The 21,357-nt window shown below is 42.7% G+C and overlaps 2 protein-coding genes across 7 annotated transcripts in view; both read left to right on the top strand.

Moving 5' to 3' along the window:
* Nucleotides 1-3,586, top strand: part of NCKAP5 (NCK associated protein 5) — a 245,226-nt gene extending 241,640 nt beyond the window's left edge. For 2 of the 5 annotated variants that reach the window (XR_005829347.1, XR_005829349.1), the window contains one exon: nucleotides 2,699-2,780. Coding sequence is in view for 2 of the 5 variants with exons in the window: in XM_040603862.1 (XP_040459796.1) it covers nucleotides 2,699-2,980 (282 nt within the window). In the remaining 3 variants the exon portion in view is untranslated. Of the gene's footprint in view, nucleotides 1-2,698 lie in introns of all 5 variants that reach the window. The other 3 variants (XM_040603862.1, XM_040603863.1, XR_005829348.1) reach the window with 2 other exon arrangements.
* Nucleotides 3,587-5,079: 1,493 nt separating this feature from the next.
* Nucleotides 5,080-21,291, top strand: LYPD1 (LY6/PLAUR domain containing 1). 2 transcript variants are annotated; one of them, XM_040604506.1, is made up of 3 exons: nucleotides 5,080-5,702; nucleotides 6,814-6,951; nucleotides 21,056-21,291. In XM_040604506.1, exons 1-3 carry the CDS (start codon nucleotides 5,651-5,653, stop codon nucleotides 21,289-21,291), a joined length of 426 nt encoding a protein of 141 aa, XP_040460440.1. In that variant the 5' UTR covers nucleotides 5,080-5,650. The 2 variants fall into 2 exon arrangements, with proteins under 2 accessions (XP_040460440.1, XP_040460441.1); XM_040604507.1 differs by lacking the exon at nucleotides 5,080-5,702 and adding an exon at nucleotides 6,593-6,720.
* Nucleotides 21,292-21,357: the final 66 nt, after the last annotated feature.

Here is a 21,357-nt window from a genome sequence, read left to right on the forward strand (position 1 = left end):
GATTACAAAATTAGCAACAGGTGGCCTGAAACTGGTGTAGCCAAGCAGATTACACCTACATCAAATGAAAACCCATGAAATATTACTTTCCGTGTCACATAAGCATTGCCTTTACTTACTTGCATACTATTACAGTAATGTGTTAGAGAAAGGAAAAGATTATTTTTCTTTTTTTACAAAAAGATGCCTTAACTGGGCATTAAGACATCTAAAAAGGACAAATTATATCCAAAAATACCCATAACTTATTTCTGAATTCTGTCTCTATTGCAGTACTAAATTTTGCTAGAACAACTTCTAGAATTAGTTCTTCCTTTAAATCTTGATGTATTGTAGATGTACTGTTTATGACTCTCTGTTTTTTGCCAATGGGTTTCACCGATGGGCTTCAGTTCAATTTAATTTGATTCAATGATTTTGCTTAAAATTTGTAGAGAATAGGTTTTGTTCCCTGCATTTTCTCTAATATGTTTTATAAACTGTTAGCCTTATATTAAATGTGAAACTAGGGTGTGATTAAAGTAGGGTTGTAGTCTAGGTTGTGCTTGTAAGGTATAATAAATTCTTCATGTTACATATACACAGAATATACCACTGTATTCACTCTAGTCTGTCCTGTGGTTTAAATCTATGTCTCAGCCAGCCAGAGATGCTGCTCTTACTTTGATACTTCATCTGGACTGCTCTGTGTAGCAAATACTGTAGGTGTCTCTGCTCCTCCTGCCCAAGAGTTTAAATTGGGCCCATTTGAATCGGTAAAAGTTTTATCATAGACCTTACTAACAGCAGTATTGTCTTAGTATTGTCTTCTTGCAGACCCAAGTTTGTGCTAAGTAGCCACATTCAATTTATCTAAAAAAGAGCTGTGAAGTAGGAAAAATATCCAAAAGAAGAAAAATGATTTAGTTTGTCATACAGTCTTGTAGGTTTAGTACTCTGAAGAGTGAAAAGTGCTAATATTTATGTTATTGATGCTATGCTTAAGAATTTTTTCATCTGGCCTACAGAGAAATGAAACTGTTTCAGTAATGGTATGTAATGTTTTAAGTGAGGGCAAAGGGGAGAACATTTTAAGCTGAGATCGTAGAGAATTTCTATTGAAGGATCCTAAATTTGGGTTCATTCCCATTACCAAGGGTTATATTCCTCTATTTCAGAAAACATTGTAATTACAGGTATTGAAGACCTTGGTTTTAACTGTCATTTAAAATCAGAATCTAACATAACATTCCCTAAAACCTTTTAGACTGAAGATTAATTAATGAACCAAACACAAAATTTTCACTTACTGAGACTTTAGCATCTCCTGTTGCTTTGCTTAAGTTTATTTGAAATATTTGATAAAAATACTAACCTAATCCAGGCATTGTTAGCTTATGAAATGTGACAAGATCGCAACATTAAGCAGTCACCAAACTGGCATTTCAATTTTTACCTAACTAGCCAAAAATCAAGCAACCAACTATGTAACTATTTGTTATCTTCTTGCCCAGGATTTCCCAGGATAAGCATCACAGCGTGCACAACATTAGACGTACTCGAAACTTCAAGTGTTCAAAAAATTCTAATGCCCCTTTAGAACTGCATATGTAAAGACACACAACATCCATACACCTGGCCATGCTGCCTTTTCGTGTGCTTTAAAATACCATTTCATTTTGTATCGAAACCAAGATATTAATGTGTTGGATCGACAGTCATTTACTGATTCAGTCTTTGCTATCTGATGGTAATAACAAAAATGGGGAATGGCTTGCACTCTTGACAGCGTATCTCAGAATTCTTGAATCTTATCTCTCCGAGAGGTTGTTGAATGTTGAATGTAAAGTGTTGAATGTTATCTCATATTTCTGTGATAATATTACCTGTAAGAGAAGTTCGTTATGCATATTTCAAAACACCCTGTATATGAACAGCAGGTGATTTTTATTGAACTGCTCCCTACATGTTCCCTAACTATTCCTTGGTCAGATCTCTGATTATAAATACCAGTAGCTAACAAAGGGACCAAATTACTCTTGTATAATCCTACTGTGCATTTTTAATATAATGTGCTAATACGTCGTCCGGTGTTCCTGCAGAATTACAACACTTCTCCGAGTAGGCCTGGCCAGTATCTGATTGATTCTGGTCCGTGGGGATTGGCCCAGTTCAGTATAATTTCCTGTCTCGCTGCTTTCTTGTCTGTCAGAGAGGGTTTGGGTCCCTGGAAATCAATGGGCTTACACATGCAAAATGTGAGGTTATTCTCTGGCAAGTTTCATTTGTGTCTGTAATTTACAGAAAATGCTGTTTTCTCCTCTGAACATGTCTATGCAGCTTTTGTTTCAGCAGACTCCAAACTCAAACAAATACCTGTTTAGATACCCAGCAAAGTATTCATAAAAGAGCTGTAAATTACTGTGAAGGTGCTGGAGATGCTTAACACATGCATACCCAGGATCTGCTACTTAAGACATTAATAGCACTTCAGTGTTTTGTAAATGGAGTCCTATTTGTCTCAGCAGAATCATTAAAGTTATGATTTATCCTAAAATGGACATTAATGTTCTATTTAATTGTAACAGATATTTAAGCATCTAACAATCTATCTCCTTTAACCCTGTGAACTTTGGAAAGACAGCAATTAATGGTGTACAGTAGGATAACTTTATTTTTATAAGAAATATGTTTCTAATATTTCCCTCACTTATTACAGAAATTGAAGCAAACTGAAGAAACAAAAGAAGATTCCCAGAATAGATTATCTAAAATTTCCCTGGAGTCGCTCAATAAATTTAACAGCAATAATGTACTTTTATTAGAAAAAGAGAAGAACTGTCTGAACAAGGTTGAAGGACAAAAGGAAGAAAATGGAAAGAAAGAAGCAGCTTCCTTAAATAGCTCGGGTAGGCACGACGTGGACAATTTAGAATCCTTGAGTGATTCGCTATACGATAGCTTCTCCTCTTGCGCCAGCCAAGGCTCAAACGATGTATAGAGACGCTTCCCAGTGGGCTGTGACTGCGGCACGTGAGGGAGCTGAAGGTGAGCAGGGAATGAGGAGGGGATCTCAGTCCGGATCGCTGTACTCACGGCAGGGTGTTCGGATTCTTCAAGCAATAAGAAAGGCGAGACAGCAGTCATCGTGATGTGCGAGTCTCAACGCTGAACACAACCAACGGTTACACAGAATAAAGTCTTAATTTTGCACTTTTGTGAATATTTGTACAGTTGTAAATATCTTGGGAAAATATATTTGTAGGGATAAATGACAGCAATAAATATTACATTGGTGCTATGCTTCTGTAATGGCAGATTACTAACTTAAAGAAATCGATGTTAATATTAACAAGAAAAGTTTGATTTTTTTAAAGAAGATTTATAATTGTCCTAGTCTTAAAACTGTATGTAGAAACACTGCGTTACCATAAACCTGAGCCTGCCAAATTGTCTGTAATAAACTTCCTTGGACTCCCTTTTACAAAACATTTTATTTTTTACTTTTAGTGCAATTCCATACAGGTGTTCTAGGGATACGTGCATTTCACATCTTACAACCTCACGACAGGTGTCTTATTTCGGAAGGGTTTTCACTTTTGACACAGCAAGAAAATGAAGAGATAAAAAGGCCTGATAACTGCTGGTGTTCATCAATCATGTACATAACGTTTGAAAGATGAGCGTCAGAGTTATTCAGTCCTGACATAAACGGGAGTCCTGTATGAATAAGAACTACATCAGCCGCCCTTTACTCCTGACTGCAACATAGTTTCCCCCTTCCACCTCCTCTGTACTCATTGCCTAGCAAATTCTGAATGTACCCTATCGTGTTACCTTTTGTAGGCCCTGTTCGGTCTTAATGAAATTGTAAACGCTAAAATTATTTTTAAAAATAGAAACTCAGCTCCTGTTCGTGACATGCTTAGGGAAGATGTTGGTGCTAACTGGTACTAGTTCAGACATATCCAGGAGCAGGGGGGCTGGCCTGTAATTGTGTGGGTTTGTTTTTTCTACCAAGGTTGTTTATATGTAAGGGAAAGTCTATTTCAAAGGTTCTGTGTATTTTTTCTAGATGTGAAGTATTTATAACTGCTTTTTGTACAGCAATCTGTAAACTAGATATATTTGCGATATTTCTAGACTCTACAGTTTCATTAGCTCATGCCTGTTGATCTTTGAAATGCTGTTCGATCCGTGTTGATATTCTCTGCAATTTGTTATATTTTAAGTCATTTCCACCGTAAACTTGCATCGTCTTTTTCGACTTTTAAGGAATTCTCATTGGAACATCTTTCGTAAATAAAACTTCCCTTGGGTACGTGTGCGCTTGACGAGGGGTGGGCGCAGGAGCCGGTGCTGCGCGGGGGGGCCCGGCGGCTCTCCCCGCCTCCCAAAGTACCGCACCTGCAGGCCGGACTCGGTCATGTAGATGCATTCGTAACGCGGCGGCTAGAAAGCAACTGGAGCTTGGCTCACTGGCGGATAAGGCCGCGGAGCGACCCAAGAGCAACACGCGGTCATCGGCGCGGGATCCGCGTCACCCCGCGGCGGGCGGGCACGCGCTGCAGCTCCCACAGCCGCCCGCCGCACGCGGCCCGCCCGCGCACCCGCCTTGGCGCCTCGCCCGCGCGCCGCGCCCCGCGCCCCGTCCCGCCGCCTCCCCTCAGGCCGGGCGGGCGCCGCCTCAGCCCGCGCCGCCCCCGCACAGCTCCCCCCTCACCCCACCACAGCTGCCGCCCCAGGCAACGCACCCCGGGCGGCGGCCGCCGCGGCCGCCTCCGGAACTGGCCCGTGCGCCCATCCGCGGGGGGGGGCGGCATGGCGGCCCCCGCGCTCCTTTCTCCCTCTCTGTAATTCCCTTTCGGGGGGCCGAGCGGAGAGGACGGCGCCTGCCAGAGTGAGTGGCCGCGCGTGGGGCCGGGCCTGCCCTCACTCCCTCACCGGGAAAGCGGGCTGGGCTGGGCGGCGCAGCGGGCGACGCCTCGCAGCGGGGCCCGGCCGGCAATTCCCCTGCGGGCACGTTCCGGCCGCCACCTGTGGGCTTCGGGCGGGCGGGAAAACGGAGGCGGCCAGGGCCGGGCACCCGTGCCTCCCAGCCACTCCCCCCCCGCCGGGGGCCGGGCACCTGTGCCTCCCAGCCGCAGCCCCGGGAGCGGCGGCGGAGGGGTGGGGGTGAGCCAGCAGCCCCGGCGGGCAGGGGTCGCGGGAGCCCGCCGCAGCGCCGGGCGAGCCGCACGCCGGGCGGGCGGTGCGGGCCGGGCCCCAGGCGGCGTGCGGAGGCAGCGGGGGTATGTTCTCCCTCGCTGAACTTTCCCCGTCGCCGGATCGCGCCTGCGACGCAAGGTGCGGGGCGGCTGGCGGGGATCTCCGCCCCGCTCCGCCGGCATCACATGGTGCTAGGGGAGGGAGGGGGGAGCCGCCCCCCCCCCCCCCCCCGCTCTCGCTTCTCGTACAGTTTCTTCCAGTCTCAGCGCTCAACTCCGGCGAGGCTGGAGCGCGGCGCGGGGCTAGGCAGGAGCCGGGCGGGCTCCGCCGCCTGCTCCCGGGGCGCCCTCCGGCAGCGGAGACGGCGGAGAAACGGCACAAGTGCGCGGCGCTTCCGCTGCCTCGCTCCTTCTGATGCCCCTTCGCGACTGCACGCCAGCCCGGCGGCCGCGGCTCCGGGAGGATGCGGCTCTTCCTCGTCGCTGCAACTTTCTGGGGATTGTGCCTGGCTCCAGGTAAGGGGCACCGCACCGTTCCCCCCGGAGGCACCTGCGGCGACCACGAGCAGCCCGGCGCTGCCCGCAGCGGCCGCGGGGATGCTTCGTCCTCTCGCCGCCCCTCGACGGAGCTGGAGCTGGCGCCAGGCACTCCGCGGGAACGGGGCAGCGAAGCCCGCCGTCCTGCCTGCGGCCCGCAGAGCTCCCCGCCGCCGGCGAGGGCGCATTCCGGCCCGGTGTCCCCGGCGCTGGCCGCCCGCGGGGCGAGGCGCGGCGCGCCCCGCACGCAGCACCCGGTGCGGCCCCCCCCGGAGGATGCCGCCTGCTGACCGCCGCCGCCGCGCACTGCGCCCCGGGCGGGGGGCGGGCAGGGGAGCGGCTCCGTCCCGCCGCCGCGCGCCCAGCGAGGGGAGCTGCGGGCCGGGGGACCCGCTGCGGGACGAGGCGCTGCTGCCCGACGGGGTCCGGCAGCTGTCGCGCCGCGGGGCCCAGCAGAGGGCTGGGAATAACAGCTCTTGGCGAGCCGTGCGGAGCATCTCGTTTGCATGAAAAAGGAGGGAGGTGAAGGATGCTATGCAGCTGTAATTGTGCATGGCAAAATAGTAATTAAGTCATTTGTAATTAATTAGTACCTAAGTAAACCCGTCGGCACTGATAAGAGCCGAAGTGTATCTGTTAGCCGAGCTGCTCCCTCCGGAGCGCGGATAGTTTTAGCTCGCCGCGCTGAGGGCAGCCCCAGGGCGGGCCAGGCGGGCGAGGGGCAGCGGGTGCCGTGCCGTGCCGCGCCGGAGCCCCGCCGCCTGCTGGCGGCAGCGCGCCCAACGCTGCGCCGGGGGCAGGGCTGGAGCGGCGGTGCCGCCGCCTGTTCACTCCGCAGTCCGCGAGGAAAGGAGCCGGCTTCTTAACCAGGTGCTGTGCACACAAGGCATAGCCTCAGCTGAGTGGGCGCCGCGATGATTTTACGTTATTTTTGTCAAGGTCGCCCTTTTGTTGAGCTGCTGAGTAGTTAAGAACATCATAATGCAAGGAGGGAAAGGTGAGGAAGATTTCTGGCACGTATTGATTGTTTGGTGGGTTTTTAAAAAAAATATTATTACTGTTATCCTGAGCAAAATTCTATCTGTTCCAGGTTTGGGTTTGCAAATACAGTGCTACCAGTGTGAGGAGTTCCAGCTAAATAATGATTGCTCAGCTCCAGAATTCATCGTGAATTGTACAGTGAACGTTCAAGATATGTGTCAAAAAGAAGTAATGGAAAAAAGTTTTGGTAAGAATTTAATAATTATACTTCTCTTTACCTGTGTGGGATAGTATTTGTTGCTTTTGGCTCCGCCCATTCACAGCCTTCAGCTACAGATGAATCTGGCATCGCTACCTAAAGGGACCAGATTCTATTTCTTATACTTCTGAGTGACTTTGCAACTCAATGAAGTTAATCATTTTCCTTTAAAATTGGTGTAAAACTGAAGGATGCAAGCCAAATGTTGATAAAGCTGTTAATACACAGTCTTATGGGTCTCAGATTTAGTTTCCCAGCACTGGGAAATTAATAACAACAAGTTAGTTTAATCTCATTACAGTTAATTACATGGGCTTTTCCCCCAAGAGATGGAAGAGCATTAAATTAGTAATTCCCTCCTTTCTCTTATTTACTCTAGCAAATCATATACTCTGAAGGTTCATCTTAAGGGAAGTGTAGTCATCTTTGCTTTCATCCATAAAAGAAAACATCAAGGAAAAGAGAGAGAGGGATAAAAAGAATGTTTGGGGAGTTTGGTGTGGGAGAGAAGGGTGCAAATGGATATATTTGCCATACCAGTTTTCTAAGTCTAAGGGGGGGTTCTCTTACTGTAATTAATACTGAAGTTAGCATATTTGGAGATAAATGTGTTCAAGACAAAACTAGCTGTGATTCTGCGTCTTGCCTCTATTGTCTTCTGAGCTGTGTTATAAAATGCTTTTATTTTATTCAGTGTTGTGGAAGGCATTTGAAATTTAGAGACAGCTGTCTCTGTTTAGACCACCACATTGCTATGTAGCCATCTATGTGAGCAGAAGACTAGAGCTTTTCTCAGGGGCTTCTGGGCTGGGTAGGGCGGCAAGGAAGTGTGCTGGTGGGAGCTGGAGTTCGTGGAGCATCCTGCTCTTACTGCAGACAGCCGTTACGATGCTGGGCGTTAAAAAGGGCACGCTAGCAGTAGCTCGCTGGTGTGCCTCAACACAAATGTGACCTCTGTACCAAGTGGTAGGCTTAAGGGGCAGCAGACAGGCTGGGACTTCAGAACCCTCACTGAAGGGGAAGCTGCTCTCTGGGATTGCGCATCTTGCTGCTGAGGGCAGTGCTTTAGAGCGTGGAGTTTACTGATGGAGAGGACTGTTATGCTGTTCATATAAATCAAGCTGTCTGTCCTTTTTTAGAACAGCAGTATCCCTCTCTACCTAGCAAATGTGTGCAGCCGTCCGTCTTGAACAGTAACATTGGCTCTTTGCATTAGGAAACTATTCATTCGTATTTTCCAAGTGCTTATCAATCAGTTCCACTTGTGCTGCTAGTTTTGGATCACTACGTTAAGAATCATAGAGAAATAACATCAATAGTTGTTACCTATCAAAAGTAGCTGAACTGCTGGCACTTTGTTTCATTGTGGGTAACACCATCCACAGTGACTGAATTTCTGTAAAATATTTAGAAGCTCTCCAGCGTAGAAAAAAAAAAGCTATATGTTTAAAGGAAGATTAATCTCTTTCAAGCTATATATTACTGGATTATTTTATTTCAAGTTTACTTGGAAAAGGTAGTGGGGCTGGGAGACAGTTACAGCTTGCAAGGTACTCTTAAAGTCCGAGTAACTAAATGAATGTTTGAAGGGTTTGCTATCTGAAGCTTCCATGCACCACAGCTTCTATAGTACTTTTAATAGGTTTGAATGGATGCTGTGGTGATTTGAAGGGCTGTAAACATGGCGTGTAGGCATAGACAAAAAAGTCCGTTCTCATTTGATTCTTAACCATTGTTTGGGTTTTTTTGAAAAATATCTTCCCTGGTGCCTTCATGTTTTCATTTCAGTACAGCCTCAGACTGTGTCAGCTTTCCAGAAATGTATCTGTAATCTTCCCTTCAGGTGAATGTTAGAAAAGTGTTTTCAGTCAAGTAAACCCCTCGCAGATCAAAGCGCAAGTCTTCTGGATAAGTGGGCTTGCAGGTGTGCGCACACATGCCTGCAGATGTGTTCAGAGACAGCCACGTGTGGGGTGGGATTCGGCCACACACCTCTCCTCAGGCTAGCCCGCTGGGCTGCAGTCTGGGCAGTGGGACTGTGACACTTGAAGATGCAAACTGCTACTGTTGTAATAGATTTTAGACATACATTGATGCATAACTTGTCCTTACTCCTGTGCAGAAGTTGGTTTGCAATACAGTAAATCAGGAACTCTTAAAAGAAACTTCCGGCTGGTTTTTGGTTGGTTTTTGTGGGTTTTTTTTTTCCCTGCACAATTTTATGTTGTCTCGGAGCAGATCCTTGGATTTTCCCATTAGGAGGTAACTAGCATGCTGTGCATAGCAGGTACCACTGTTCTATTTTATTTAGTTTGCTTCTATAAATGCAGCCCTTACTCATTTTAAGCTTAGCAGTTGTAAATTTCAGCTAGTTAATAAATTCAAAATTTTAACCTATTTCAAATCAAGTGAAATTTGCATTGCAAGCTTAGTTTCTGTGTTATCCTCAGTCAATTCTATAGAGGATTGGTTGTAAAACAGATGATTCAGTTCATCATCTTTTATTGGTTTTTTCCTAATTGATATTTAAATGTGCATAATATAAATGCCTTATTCTCCCAAGTTTTATTTAATAATTCATTCTACTTCTACCAGTATATTTCATAACTTGATTCTTTTGGTTGTTGCTTATCACTGAAACCTGAAATGTTTCAAATATTGATTTTAATTTATAATAGACTTGAGTTTGAATTTTTAACCCAGAATATGAAAGATGTGAATTTGCATTTATTTGACAGCACAATCTCATAATTAGAGTTTTTCCTCTTGACTAGATACAGCCAAAGAAGTTTAATTTAATTTTTGTAGACTAACCTATTTTTGTCCTTAATAAAATATAGCTGTGTCAGTGAGCAAAATGTTTCAAGTTCTAAACCTTATTTAAATGTTAAATGCAATATTTTGAGATAAAGTTCATGGTCTGAATCAGTAAGCTATCGCTGTAGTCACCCTTCCTTTGCAGTGTGCATTAATCTGTGTGTGTGTTTTGCTGTCAAGAGGGCCCTGACTTACTTTCTATGGTGTGCCTACAATATGGTCCCCTATGTGTAACCACTGACTTTTTTCGTATGTATTTGTCAGTGTTCATTGAGTCGTGCAATGACAGCTCTATGGTTCAGCTTCATTCAGCTTCATTTCTGTATTAAACTTCCTATAAAAAATGCAGTGGAGAACTACAACCCTGTGCAGGTTTTTTCATTTGTGTTGTAAACAGTTCCCTATGCCTGATCGTAGTTCAGCAAACCACTCCTCTTCAGTTGCTGTAAGATTAGGGTTAGTGCTTTAAATGTCACTGTGTTCCGTCAGAACATTATCTCAGTATCTGGTGAACCAGTCTTAAGAAGTACTTTCTGGCTTCAGGTGAGGATAACAGCAGTATAGACATGTTCCTAACCCAGAGCTTAAAAAGTGGGTGTTACTGTGACAGCCTCTGATGCGAGTAGCTAAGAGTCACTAAAATATCAGTCACTGATATTTTGAATTAGATCAGCAGGCGTCTTATCTCCGCTGTTTGTAGCATCAGGTAGAAGTTTGCTCCATTGCACACCTTAAAATGAATTGAGAACTGAGCAGTATATAAGCATGTATCTGATTAAGTGATTATGTGGAACTTGTGTAATTCTGCCTCCCCTGCAAACACACACTTTGCTATGGCAGTTTGTATTTCAGTTGCACTTTGGGGATCTGTCAGTGCACAGAACTGGATACTCTGTCAAGTAAATGACAAAATATTTTTCTCACTTTAGGCAGAGTTAGATTTTAAAATTTTGCTGGAGCAAGTTTTATGCAGTTACGTTAACATTCTGTTCTGGTGGGAGATACAGAAGGACAAGACAGTATTTTATCTGAGATGCAAAATCTTAGAGACTAATTTTTTAATTTAATCTTTTTTAAGAAAAAATAATATCAGTGCTTTCTTCCTTCAGAGGGAAGAATGGTGAGAATAGAAAGTGGCACTGAAGACTAGACCAAGTAATTTTTGTCCCACAGAAACTAACGTAAAGGATACATTTCTAGTGTTTTCTTCAGCTGGATAAATGGGTGTCTGAAGAGTGTGTAAATGAAATGTTTGACAAAAGATCAAAGATCTTGCTTATAATAATTTCACTTGCAGATGATTTGTGGAAATACCCATGGCAGATTCCCCTCTTCCCCTTGCCCCTCTCCTTCCTATCTATGTACTTCTAGCAGAAATATCAGTGCTCCTTTGTTTTTGGAATGTATGTAGGAAGAAAGAAATCCCACAGTACATCGGGATCAGATGACATATCTTGATGACACGTAGATGAGTTTGTATATATGCTTTTATACATAGATCATAGAAAACACACAGATAATGAAGTTTACCTTTTACTGAAGGCAAGAACTATCTAAGTGTAAAGGCTGATCTAAAAACTACTTAAGGCAAAACGAAACTTGCAATGTGAATAGATCAGAAAGGAATAAAGCATGAAGGATGAGACAATCAGCCCAGGAAGGCAGCCAGTCTAGATTTCTCAGAAGTCTCTGTAAATAAACCCGCCTATGCGTATGTTTGGAACAATATACCTTGTGCTCTAATGTAGTTGTGAATGTACTTTTCCAAGGAAAAATAAAATGACTCACAGTAGCAAGACTGGTATTTTAAAATATCTGTCTAAATAAAACTAAGATTGTTTCTAAATTTTCCTTTGCAAGTAAATTGGGAAACAACTTCATTATTTCTATTAATCTACAATAAGAAACTTCTCTTATTTTGTTGCTTTACAATGGTCCTTTTAATGTATTTACATAGTATATAAGCCTGCAGTGTATTTAAAACAATTGCTGTAATTGTGTCTTCAACGTAGTGCATGGGAACATCATGAAGAAGATCATCTTCTCAGAGTTGGATTATAATTTTGTTTATTTAACTTTTCTCAGTATTGGTTTCCCAGTCATTTGTTTTATCAGGCAGAGGAAGGCAGTGTCTTAAGTTGTGCGATAAGTTGGCCTACGGTAAATTCTTTACCTGTGCTTATTACTCTTTTTTTTTTTTTTTTTTTTTATTTTTTTTATTTTAGGGTGTTCCTGGCATGATTAAGTTGCTTCATATATGGCTGTTAAGGATTACAGAAGCACATACTTTGTGTTTTCATGTGTAGCATCCATTAGTACTAATACTAATTGCATGCCTGTATCGAGGAGAAATTAGACTCTGGTGTGCATTTATTGACAAAATGATTAATACATCAAACAAAGTTTAATGTCTTCAGAATCACTGTAGGCATTAAATTTTTATAGGTAATAGCTGTATCCCCAGTATCCACTTAGAAACAGTAAGAAACATCCACTGAGCTGGCAGTGGTTTTAATTTTTATTTTCTTCTATGCTGTTTCTTTTGGTCAAAGCATATCACCATAACTCAAAAGAACTTTTAATGTATTTTTTAATTAAATAAAGCATAATAAATCTTTATTGAGAATTTTAAGTAAATAAATAAAACCTTGGCATGTTACAGTTATTGCCTGTAACATGGTTATCCAGTGCTACCAGGTGCCCAATGAAATGAAGACATAGTAACCAGTATTGGAAACACCCAGTTCATTTTTGGTGCCCAATAAAAGACTTACACTAAATGCTGTTAATTTGTATTGTACGCTGAAAACTTGGAGCTGTGGCTGTATAACCATTCAGAAACACTTTTTCAAATGCCAGGGCTGTCTTCTTATTAGTAAATTCCTTCCAGTCTTGCGGTTGCTTAGAAAACTTCCAGCCACATACAGGATGTACTGAACTATGTGCATCAGCTAAGGAGAAATTACAGACTGTATGTAGTAGATAGCGGTTCCGGCTGCCTTTAAATATAGAAAAGCAACAGCAGAGTTAACAGTTGGAGCAGTTTATGACTTGAAAGTCATGACAAAGATCCAAGTGCAGAAGTATGAAGGGCTGTATTATTTTAAGGAAGTTGTGGTATCTGGTCCAGTGAATTTCATTTTTCACAGGACATGGACAATAGCTTTTTATATTATTTTATTTCTCAGACTTGTATGAAAGGTATACAAATGAATTTTGTGATGATACAGTGCCCACAGCCTGGTGTCTCTTAAACCTCTTTCTATCACATTTCACACACAAATGAGTCTGTGTTTCCAAAACCTTCTTGTTTTCAAGACCCTATCTCTTGTCTTCACTCTCGGTGACCTTATCAAAACATTGGCAAGCATGTTTTAATTAATCCAAACTGTTTTCGTTTATATTTTCCCTTTGTAGTCTGGATATTTTTTTGAAAACTTTATATAACCTATTTTGCAAAATTACCAATGAGTCTTTGAATGTGGAAAAAGTAATATAAAACCCAGTCAAATCCTACTCTGAAGTTGAACAGGCTGTAAAACTGTAAGCATGAAAATAGCTAAAGATATAAAAGCTGAATGGATTTCAAAGGTACTGGCATGCAGGTGTAAACATGTGAGCCATTCCATTGAAATTGGTGAGGACAGTAATTGGTGAGAAACAACAAGAATACTCACATGTAAAATTATTGATGGGACTTTTTACAAGGCTATAGCATTTTAACATTTGTAACGGCATAAGGACTGTGGTGTCTTAAGTTCACCTCTCTTGCTAGAAGATCAAATATATTTAGATCTTGATATCCAAGGCCATTTAGATCTTGATACCTTTATCAGGAAAGTACAGAAGATTGAATGCTGTGAACCAGCATCATCTGAAAGATTGTATGTTCCAGTCCTTGACTGTAAGCCCACATCAGCAAGCAGAGAAATGAATAAGGACAGTAGAAAACAGAAGAATTGGATATGCAGTTGAAAGATGAGCTTTTACTTCTGGTTTGTAGCCTTCTGTGCTTTAAAAAGGTACTTGATAATGCCACCATTAGCAGCTGTACTGAACTTTCTTGGCCTATGTCTTTTTAAGCAGTTTCATCCCTTGCTTCTACTTTGTGATGCTGCAAGCAGTGACAAAGGCTACTTTATACTGTTACTTACATTAACAATGCAGTTTTGAGTCATATTTCCAGTACCAGATTTAGAAGGCATGACTTACAAAGAGTAATCCAAACACTTGTCCTCTGTTGGTCAACAATTTTCCGGTTTTCCTCTGAGATTATTTAATTTCTGCAAGATGTCATGTCAGTTAGGGTCAGCAGGAAAGTGAGAAGAGCAGTCTTTCATTGTCAAAAGCCTCCTGTTAGTTTCGGGGGGGGGGTGGGGGGGGGGGGGTGGGAAATGCAACTTTTAAAAAGTGCCAATTTATGAAGAATTTGTGATGATATTGAGTAAGAGTTCATAGAAAATTATGAAAATATGCTAATTCAACCACATAGGGTTTGGTGGTAGGGTGTTCTGTTTTGGTTTATTTTTTTTACAGATTTTGTGTACTCTAGAAGAGTCTAATGGCATGAATGTGCTTTTATCTTGTCTCCTAAATGCATCAAAGGGAGGGGTTGGGATGAAATACCTGCAGTCCTGGAACAGGATTAAAAATCAGCAAGTGTGTGACATAGCTTTGCAATACATTTCAAGTCTCTTAATTTTAGTGCCTCTTTTTTTTCAGCTGAAAAAACTGATAATTGTTGCTTACAGTATTTAATTAGCTGTTTATAAGGTAATTAGTAAATTTCATTATAAAGTTTCTGGCAAGGTGCAAATTATTTGAACCACTTGTGAGCTCCAGAGAAAGTTGAGATGACAAGAATAGGAGGAGTTAGTGTAAAATGAAACACAGAGGCTGTGGTTGGGTATGGTTATACTTTACACTGGCTTAAACTGTTTTTTTAACAGTGCGTTTACAATCATAGTTCAAAGGATTTGTGTTGGGGAAGCTTAATTCATATTTTAAACCAATAAAGTCATGATCTGACTGGATCAAGGACTGGGGAAGCACAATGTCAGAAGAATGATTGCATTTCAACATTCAGTCACCTTCTAAGATGTTTAGGACCTTTATTAGGTAAAATATTTTTAATCACTTTCTCTAGAAAACTGAGTAAATCACAATAGGACCTTTTGCAGTCTGTCACTGTATGACGTATGTGTACAGGTACTAGCTAAGAAATAGACAATTATTGTAGCCAAACCACTGAAGCCATAAAAAAAATGGGCATAAAACCTAATATGGAAACTAAAAAACATGATTTAGAAACCTGTCTGTGTGTAGAATGACTGAACCCAATTTTGAACATTGCTGATACAGTAAAATCCAGAAATAGTCATGTGTGTATTTTATGTTCCTCAGAAAGGGATATTAAATGTTTACATGTAGCTCTTGCACTAGTATAAGTTCTTATTTTAAATTTCAGCAGATGTTACGGAAAAGCATTTATAACTCCAGTAGCTGAAAGTGACAGTTCAGGGCAAGAAATAAGGGATAAAATATATAATCAAAATCACAAAGGAAGCATGGATAGGCAGACAGGACATCAAGTCTAAGGACAACTAGAAGGAAAACCTGTATATTCACCAAGACAAGAAAACTGAAAGTTTCAGTGAAATAAGATAATTGAAACTATTCAGAATATTAAAACAAAGAGGGAGTATCAGTTCATAAACACAGTCCTTAGGCTCGTTTTTATGAACAACAACATTAAGAGAACACCCAAAACAACACATACAAATCATGAAAGCATGCCAACGCTAAGCTAGGACAACTTCTGGGGGCTTCTCATAGGTTGTGCGTGCTACAATCTGAATTGTCCACTGTGGCCAGTTTTCTGCCTTTTCTTGAGGGAGATGGGCAAGATTAAGGACCAAATCTAAAAGAGTTGAGTAAGGAAATTCTTCAAAAGTTGTCATGGCACACCTCAAAGCTTGTCTTGATGTGCTTGCAAACTTTCTAACTTATTTAAGATGCAAAACGTTCCAACATGCCTGAAGCCATAGCTCTGTGTATGCCTCCAGCTCCTGGTCCAGTCTTGAAAAGGCAGTTTTGTGACTGCTCAGGGATGCCTCGTTCCCAGGCCCCAGCTGGGTGTAGACTGTCTTCTAATGCTCTGAAAGATTTGATGCAGCAGGTAACATGCAGAGTATGCACAGAAGATTTTGCTAAACCGGTTATCTGTGGAATGAGTTGCAGGAGATAAATCTGACTTCATGCATGCCTATGGAATCAGATACATACAAAGCACCATAGCACAAGCTTTCTTTAAAAATGAGGAGTGTGGGTCATAGCCTATGAGAGAGAGCATTTGGCTTGGAAAAGTTACCATTGGGTGAAGTGACATCATCTACTTGACTGGAGTCAAACTTCTAGCTAAGTTTTGTGGCCCTGAGGCCGTAGACTTTCTGGGGTGAAGCAGAGGGCTGCGGCTTCCTGCTGAGGTGTGCCACTGCAGAAAGCAGTTTCTGAGTAGTTGGGTCATAGAATGGGAAGGTGACTGGGTTTTTTAGAAATTAGGTCACTGGTCTTGGAGGTGGTATCGTAGTTGCCTCTCTTGGCTTCAGACACTCTCCATGTATTTTGCTGAAGAACAGTTGTGAGAGTACAGGTATAAACTGAAGTCCCACACTGCTTGGATTATGGTTGGCTCGTACGTTGGAGCGTCATGCTTGCACTTACTCTTTATTTTGTCTGTACCTGCTGTAACAGAAGAATCGGAGGTGCCTAATACAATCCTTTTCAATCAGTAAGAGAAAAAGCTTGCATCTTCTGGTACCTTCTGCACATACCCAGTGTAGGAAGTAGGTGTGATGTCACCTTTTGTGGTTGTCCTAGTAACAAGTTAAGCTGTTATTCAAGAGAACATGTACTGGGCTCTGCAGACAGGGTAGGTGGAAGAAGTCTCACTGTTGGATTTGAACAAATTGTAGCATGAATTGTTTGTTGCTGTCGAGACTGAATGCATTTGCGTGTGGCTGAAGCAGTGCTGGGGTGCAGATGCACAGGACTCGACTGCAGCTGAGCAGGAGGGGCTGAGCGTGGTGGCTGGGAGGGGCATGTGTATGGAATGGATCTAGGTGAGAAAATCGGTATTACAAGCAGGAACTATAGAAAAACCTTGAGATTTACACCACTTCATTGCATGGGATAAGGCAGAAATCCTGCAGAAATAGTAGTTTGGGCCTTGAAACTTATCTAAATGTAGGATCGCGTGTAGGGTAAAGAGAGGTGTAACGATAGGCAAGTTGCTCCGTCTAGGAGTAAATTTTCAATGCCTGATTTAAGCCCAAAGTTGTAGTAGGTGTATGTGGAAGGAGAGGACGTGGAACACTACTGCGTTATCACACAGATACTCTAGCCTTGTGTACTCCCCTCTTCTTTAACAGTACTTGTACCTGAACTACACCTTCAGCCAACCCCACAAACCCTGAAGCCAAAATGACAGAAAATCAAATGGTCAGTAATAGGTACTTCATAGTAAAACAACATTATAGTACCGACACATATGCATGCATAACCCACAGTGCCATTGAGGGGCTGCTGAATCTGTGAAAAAGGACAAATTATTCAGTACTCCTTCGTCAAGAGATTGGGTAGTAAATATATTAATTTTATATCAGTAATCATACTAATTGAGCACAAATGTAAACTGCTGAGGGCAGGCAGCTGGGAGTGACCCTGTCCCAGTGAAAGCAGCGTAAAACGTGTAGTCACCTTGCCTAGCCAGCAACTTGGAACAATCTGAGGTTGAAGAAAAGCTCCCGGAAAGGTTTGCAATTATATTTCTAGGTGATGTGTTAATGAATGTATCAAGCTGATTGCTCAAGCAAGAATATCCGGTAATTAGCAGTTATGTCTGTGGTATGAGTCTTACGAGGCAGATAACCACTTTGAAGAACTGTCTGTAGTTCAGCCTGCTGGTGGCAAATGATTCGGGAAGAGCTCAGAAGTAGTTTCAGAACTGGCTCAGCAGTACCATAAACCGCTGCAGGAGTGGAGTCTGAGGAGATGCCCCTGGAGGTAACGCAGAGAGTGGGTGCCACCACGGGGGAACTGCAGCAGCGCGAGTACGTTAACCTGTTTGCTGGTGCAAGGAGGGTAGTGTCCCTGGCAGCAAACCATGGAAGTCAGTTGTACTAATTTATTTCCTACCACAATTGAACTGGAATCATCATATGATAGGAAGAAGGTTTAAGGGTATTTTTCCTGCCTTTCTTTAATTCATAGTACTTAAAGTGTCATTGCTTTTTCACACTCGTGGTAAAAAAAAAAAAAAGTGAAGTCATGGCTGAAGTGTTTTAAAAATGTCGCTCCTGTAGTGCTAACATTCTCTTTTTTTCATCAGTCTTCTATGCCCGTTTTTGTTGTATCTTGCTATAAGAATACTGCAGAATTAGAGAAGAAACACAGGCTTTCTGTGCTGATCAAGCTTAGTTCATACCTGATGCTTCGCAGAAAGCACAGTTAGTGTATGATAGTGGCTGATTTGCAAGCTCAAAAGACTATCAGTACTTGGGGGGGGGGGGGGGGGGAACTTGGATGCGAAGGGCATGTCTTCAGCCAAGCAGCTACAGACAACCTGATAGAAGTGCTGACTTTTTTTAATTCTAGAGAATCTTGCAACAATTCAGATTACTAGAGCTGGGAATGGGAATAAACAATGATTAGGGGAGTGTAAGACATACTTACAGAAAAGCCACAGGAGAAGCATTATAATGGGATTTTACTGCTAGTTAGATTATTCTCTCTATTTAGGTGTGAACGTGGTCCATCTGTGCGTGAAAATTTGAGTTGTAAAACTTCAGTCTGTGCGGGAATACTGTGGGTTTTTGACTTTGAGCTCCCAGCTCAGGGTTATTCTGTGGAATTTATCCTGGAGAACAGAGCTGTTGTAAACACACAGAATTAAGCTGCAGGATTTCAATTTTTTTGCAGGAGAGGTCTCCTAGAGTTGCCTGGTGAAAACCATGCCTCAGAGGGCATTACCTAATTGTTCACAGCACTGAACAATTCTAGTCTCCCAGTCTATGGGAAAACTGCAAAATATATGATATTTCAGGGACCTAAACTAATAAATTACTTACTAGTTCGAATCGCAAACAGGGCTTTGCAGGAATCCTGCGTATAGGAAATGGCAGGAAGAGAGTGATCTATAAAACAACTGGAATAGGAAACCTGCCAATGACAAAAGCCTTTCAGGGGAAAGTCAAGATTCACTGCTGTGCATGCAGAGGACTGAGGAAGGGCTACCTTTGGGGGTGGCTGTAGCTGCAGGGAAGGAATGTGTGATGAGGAGAGGGGTTAGAGATGGGAGAACAATTGCTGTGCCTAGTTCTGCTGAATAAAGGATTCCCTTCTCAAGAGGGAAGGGGAAGGAAAAAAAGTTAATCATAGTCATGGGAAGGGTCACATCTGCCTCAGCTCTTGGAAGACTGCAGGAGAAACATGGAGGAAGCACCAGATCTTTGTGGGAAACACCAGCTGAGATTTCAGTATGGTAAGCCAGTCGGTGGCAGCACAGCTGAAGCTCTTTGACAGCAGTGGTTTGTCAACAGAGACAGAGCTCCCTTCTTTTTGCAGACTGTAGTAATAAAGATTGTGCCTCCTGATCTGTGTGCCTTTGCTGTCACAGCTCCAACAGCCAGTAGCTCCTCTTCCTCCTTGAGAAAAGGCTCTACCTGCTGTGTTGATTGATTGAACCTCACTGGAGACAGAGACAGATTTAACACTGACTGGAGGGCTTCTCTTCCTAAGTATAACTAGATAGAGATAGCCTTAAAAAAAGTTTCAGAGTTTAGATTTGCAGAGGGAGAATGCAAAACAGGGAAACACCTGCATTGTTGGGGTGGGAGCAGTGTTGTGACAGTATAAAAGAATTGCTTTAATTAAAATTCTCCGAGGACAGGAAATCTTTCTTTCAGAGCACAGCCCACACCGTGTTTTGCTGCTCTGTGCAGCGCTTGGGAGCACAGCAGCAGTTGCCACTGCAGCGGTAACTGCTGGACAGGGCAGGTGCTGCAGTGCTCACTTCTGAAGGCCCCAGGGATGGAGCAAGTAGCTGCAGGTACTGTAAGGTCAGTACCTATGGGTCACGTTCCTGCTTCACTCTCTCCAAAGAAAAGTCTCAATGACTGTCTATTAAAAAATATTGTGGGGCCATGCTAGGGGATGCAGGGGTACTGTTCTCCAAGGGAATCCTGTTCTCATGGCCCTGAGAAGAAAGAAATTGAGAAACCCATATTCAAAGGAACAGTGATTTTATCATCCTTAGATCTATTTACCCCTTTCTGTAACCACAAGGCAATATGAGCAAACCGCCGTTATCATCCGTTTGTGTGTTATGTGTATGTTTTTCCAATACACAATCTTCACTGTAGCACTTGTAAGAACATTTTAGACTAATGACAGGTGGAACTGCCACACCTATATTCCACTGTGACAGGAGAAAACGCAAGTATGTATTTTAAAGCCTTTATAAATCATTTAAAAATAACAGTAGTGTGCATTGGAACGTACTTTTTCTCAGGTAAAAACAAATTGAGAAACCATAAATTCAATTAGATTATTAATTTAAATTAGATTAATTTAAATTACACTTTAAAAGGGAAGACTTTCAACTCAGAAAAGCCATTTCTGTACAAATGGAAATTTCTGTTTTTGCGGCTATTAAGCTTCAAAGACAGTACTTCTAGTTTTTCTTTAAAAGAAACAGAAAGGGGTGTGTGTGGAAGTTTTGCTGATAGCAGTTCTCCTTTTACTCTGGGTTACTTGCTTCTGTATGGCAAAGGAACAAGAAAAGGGACAAAAATACTCAAAAGAAATTAACCGCATAGAAAACTGTAATTATCTAGACACCTTAAACAACTCAGACATGTTCAGCCACAGAAACGTAAGTCACTTTCAAACTAGCTGCATTTCAGTTATAGCTATTCAAACAGCGTATTACAAAAAATGAAGAATTCTGGTTATAAAATGCATTGCTTGATATATATTATGTAAATCAAGTTTGTGATACTTGGTTCCAACCAGAATCAAATAAAAGTCCAGACCAGAGTGACTGTGCTTCTGCAGTGCGGAGCTGTCAGCCGTGTCACAGCTGCGGTGTCTGGCTTAATCACCAGCATTGCTTCGGAAACGTAAACTGGCTGTGCAACAGTTTTCAAGCATGAATGGTGTTGTAAAGCAAAACAGAGTTCATCTCAGACTGAGTAACCTTTGCTCTGGTTCACAGGAATCATGTATCGCAAATCCTGCGCGTCTTCGGCAGCATGTCTGATAGCCTCTGCTGGGTACCAGTCCTTTTGCTCTCCAGGGAAGGTGAACTCTGTTTGCATCAGCTGCTGCAACACTCCACTCTGCAACGGGCCCCGGCCGAAGAAGAGGGGGAATTCTGGCGCGGTGCCGAGGGCACATGTGATAACTACAGTTCTGCTCCTGAAATTGGCTCTGTTCGTTTTCTATTGCTAAACTTCAAGGAAGTTTTTTGCCCTGACACGGTTTGTTCTGTCTCCTCCTTTCTTCAAAGACACTACA

This window comes from Falco naumanni, chromosome 8, assembly GCF_017639655.2.
Source record: "Falco naumanni isolate bFalNau1 chromosome 8, bFalNau1.pat, whole genome shotgun sequence".
Classification (NCBI taxonomy): Eukaryota; Metazoa; Chordata; class Aves; order Falconiformes; family Falconidae; genus Falco; species Falco naumanni.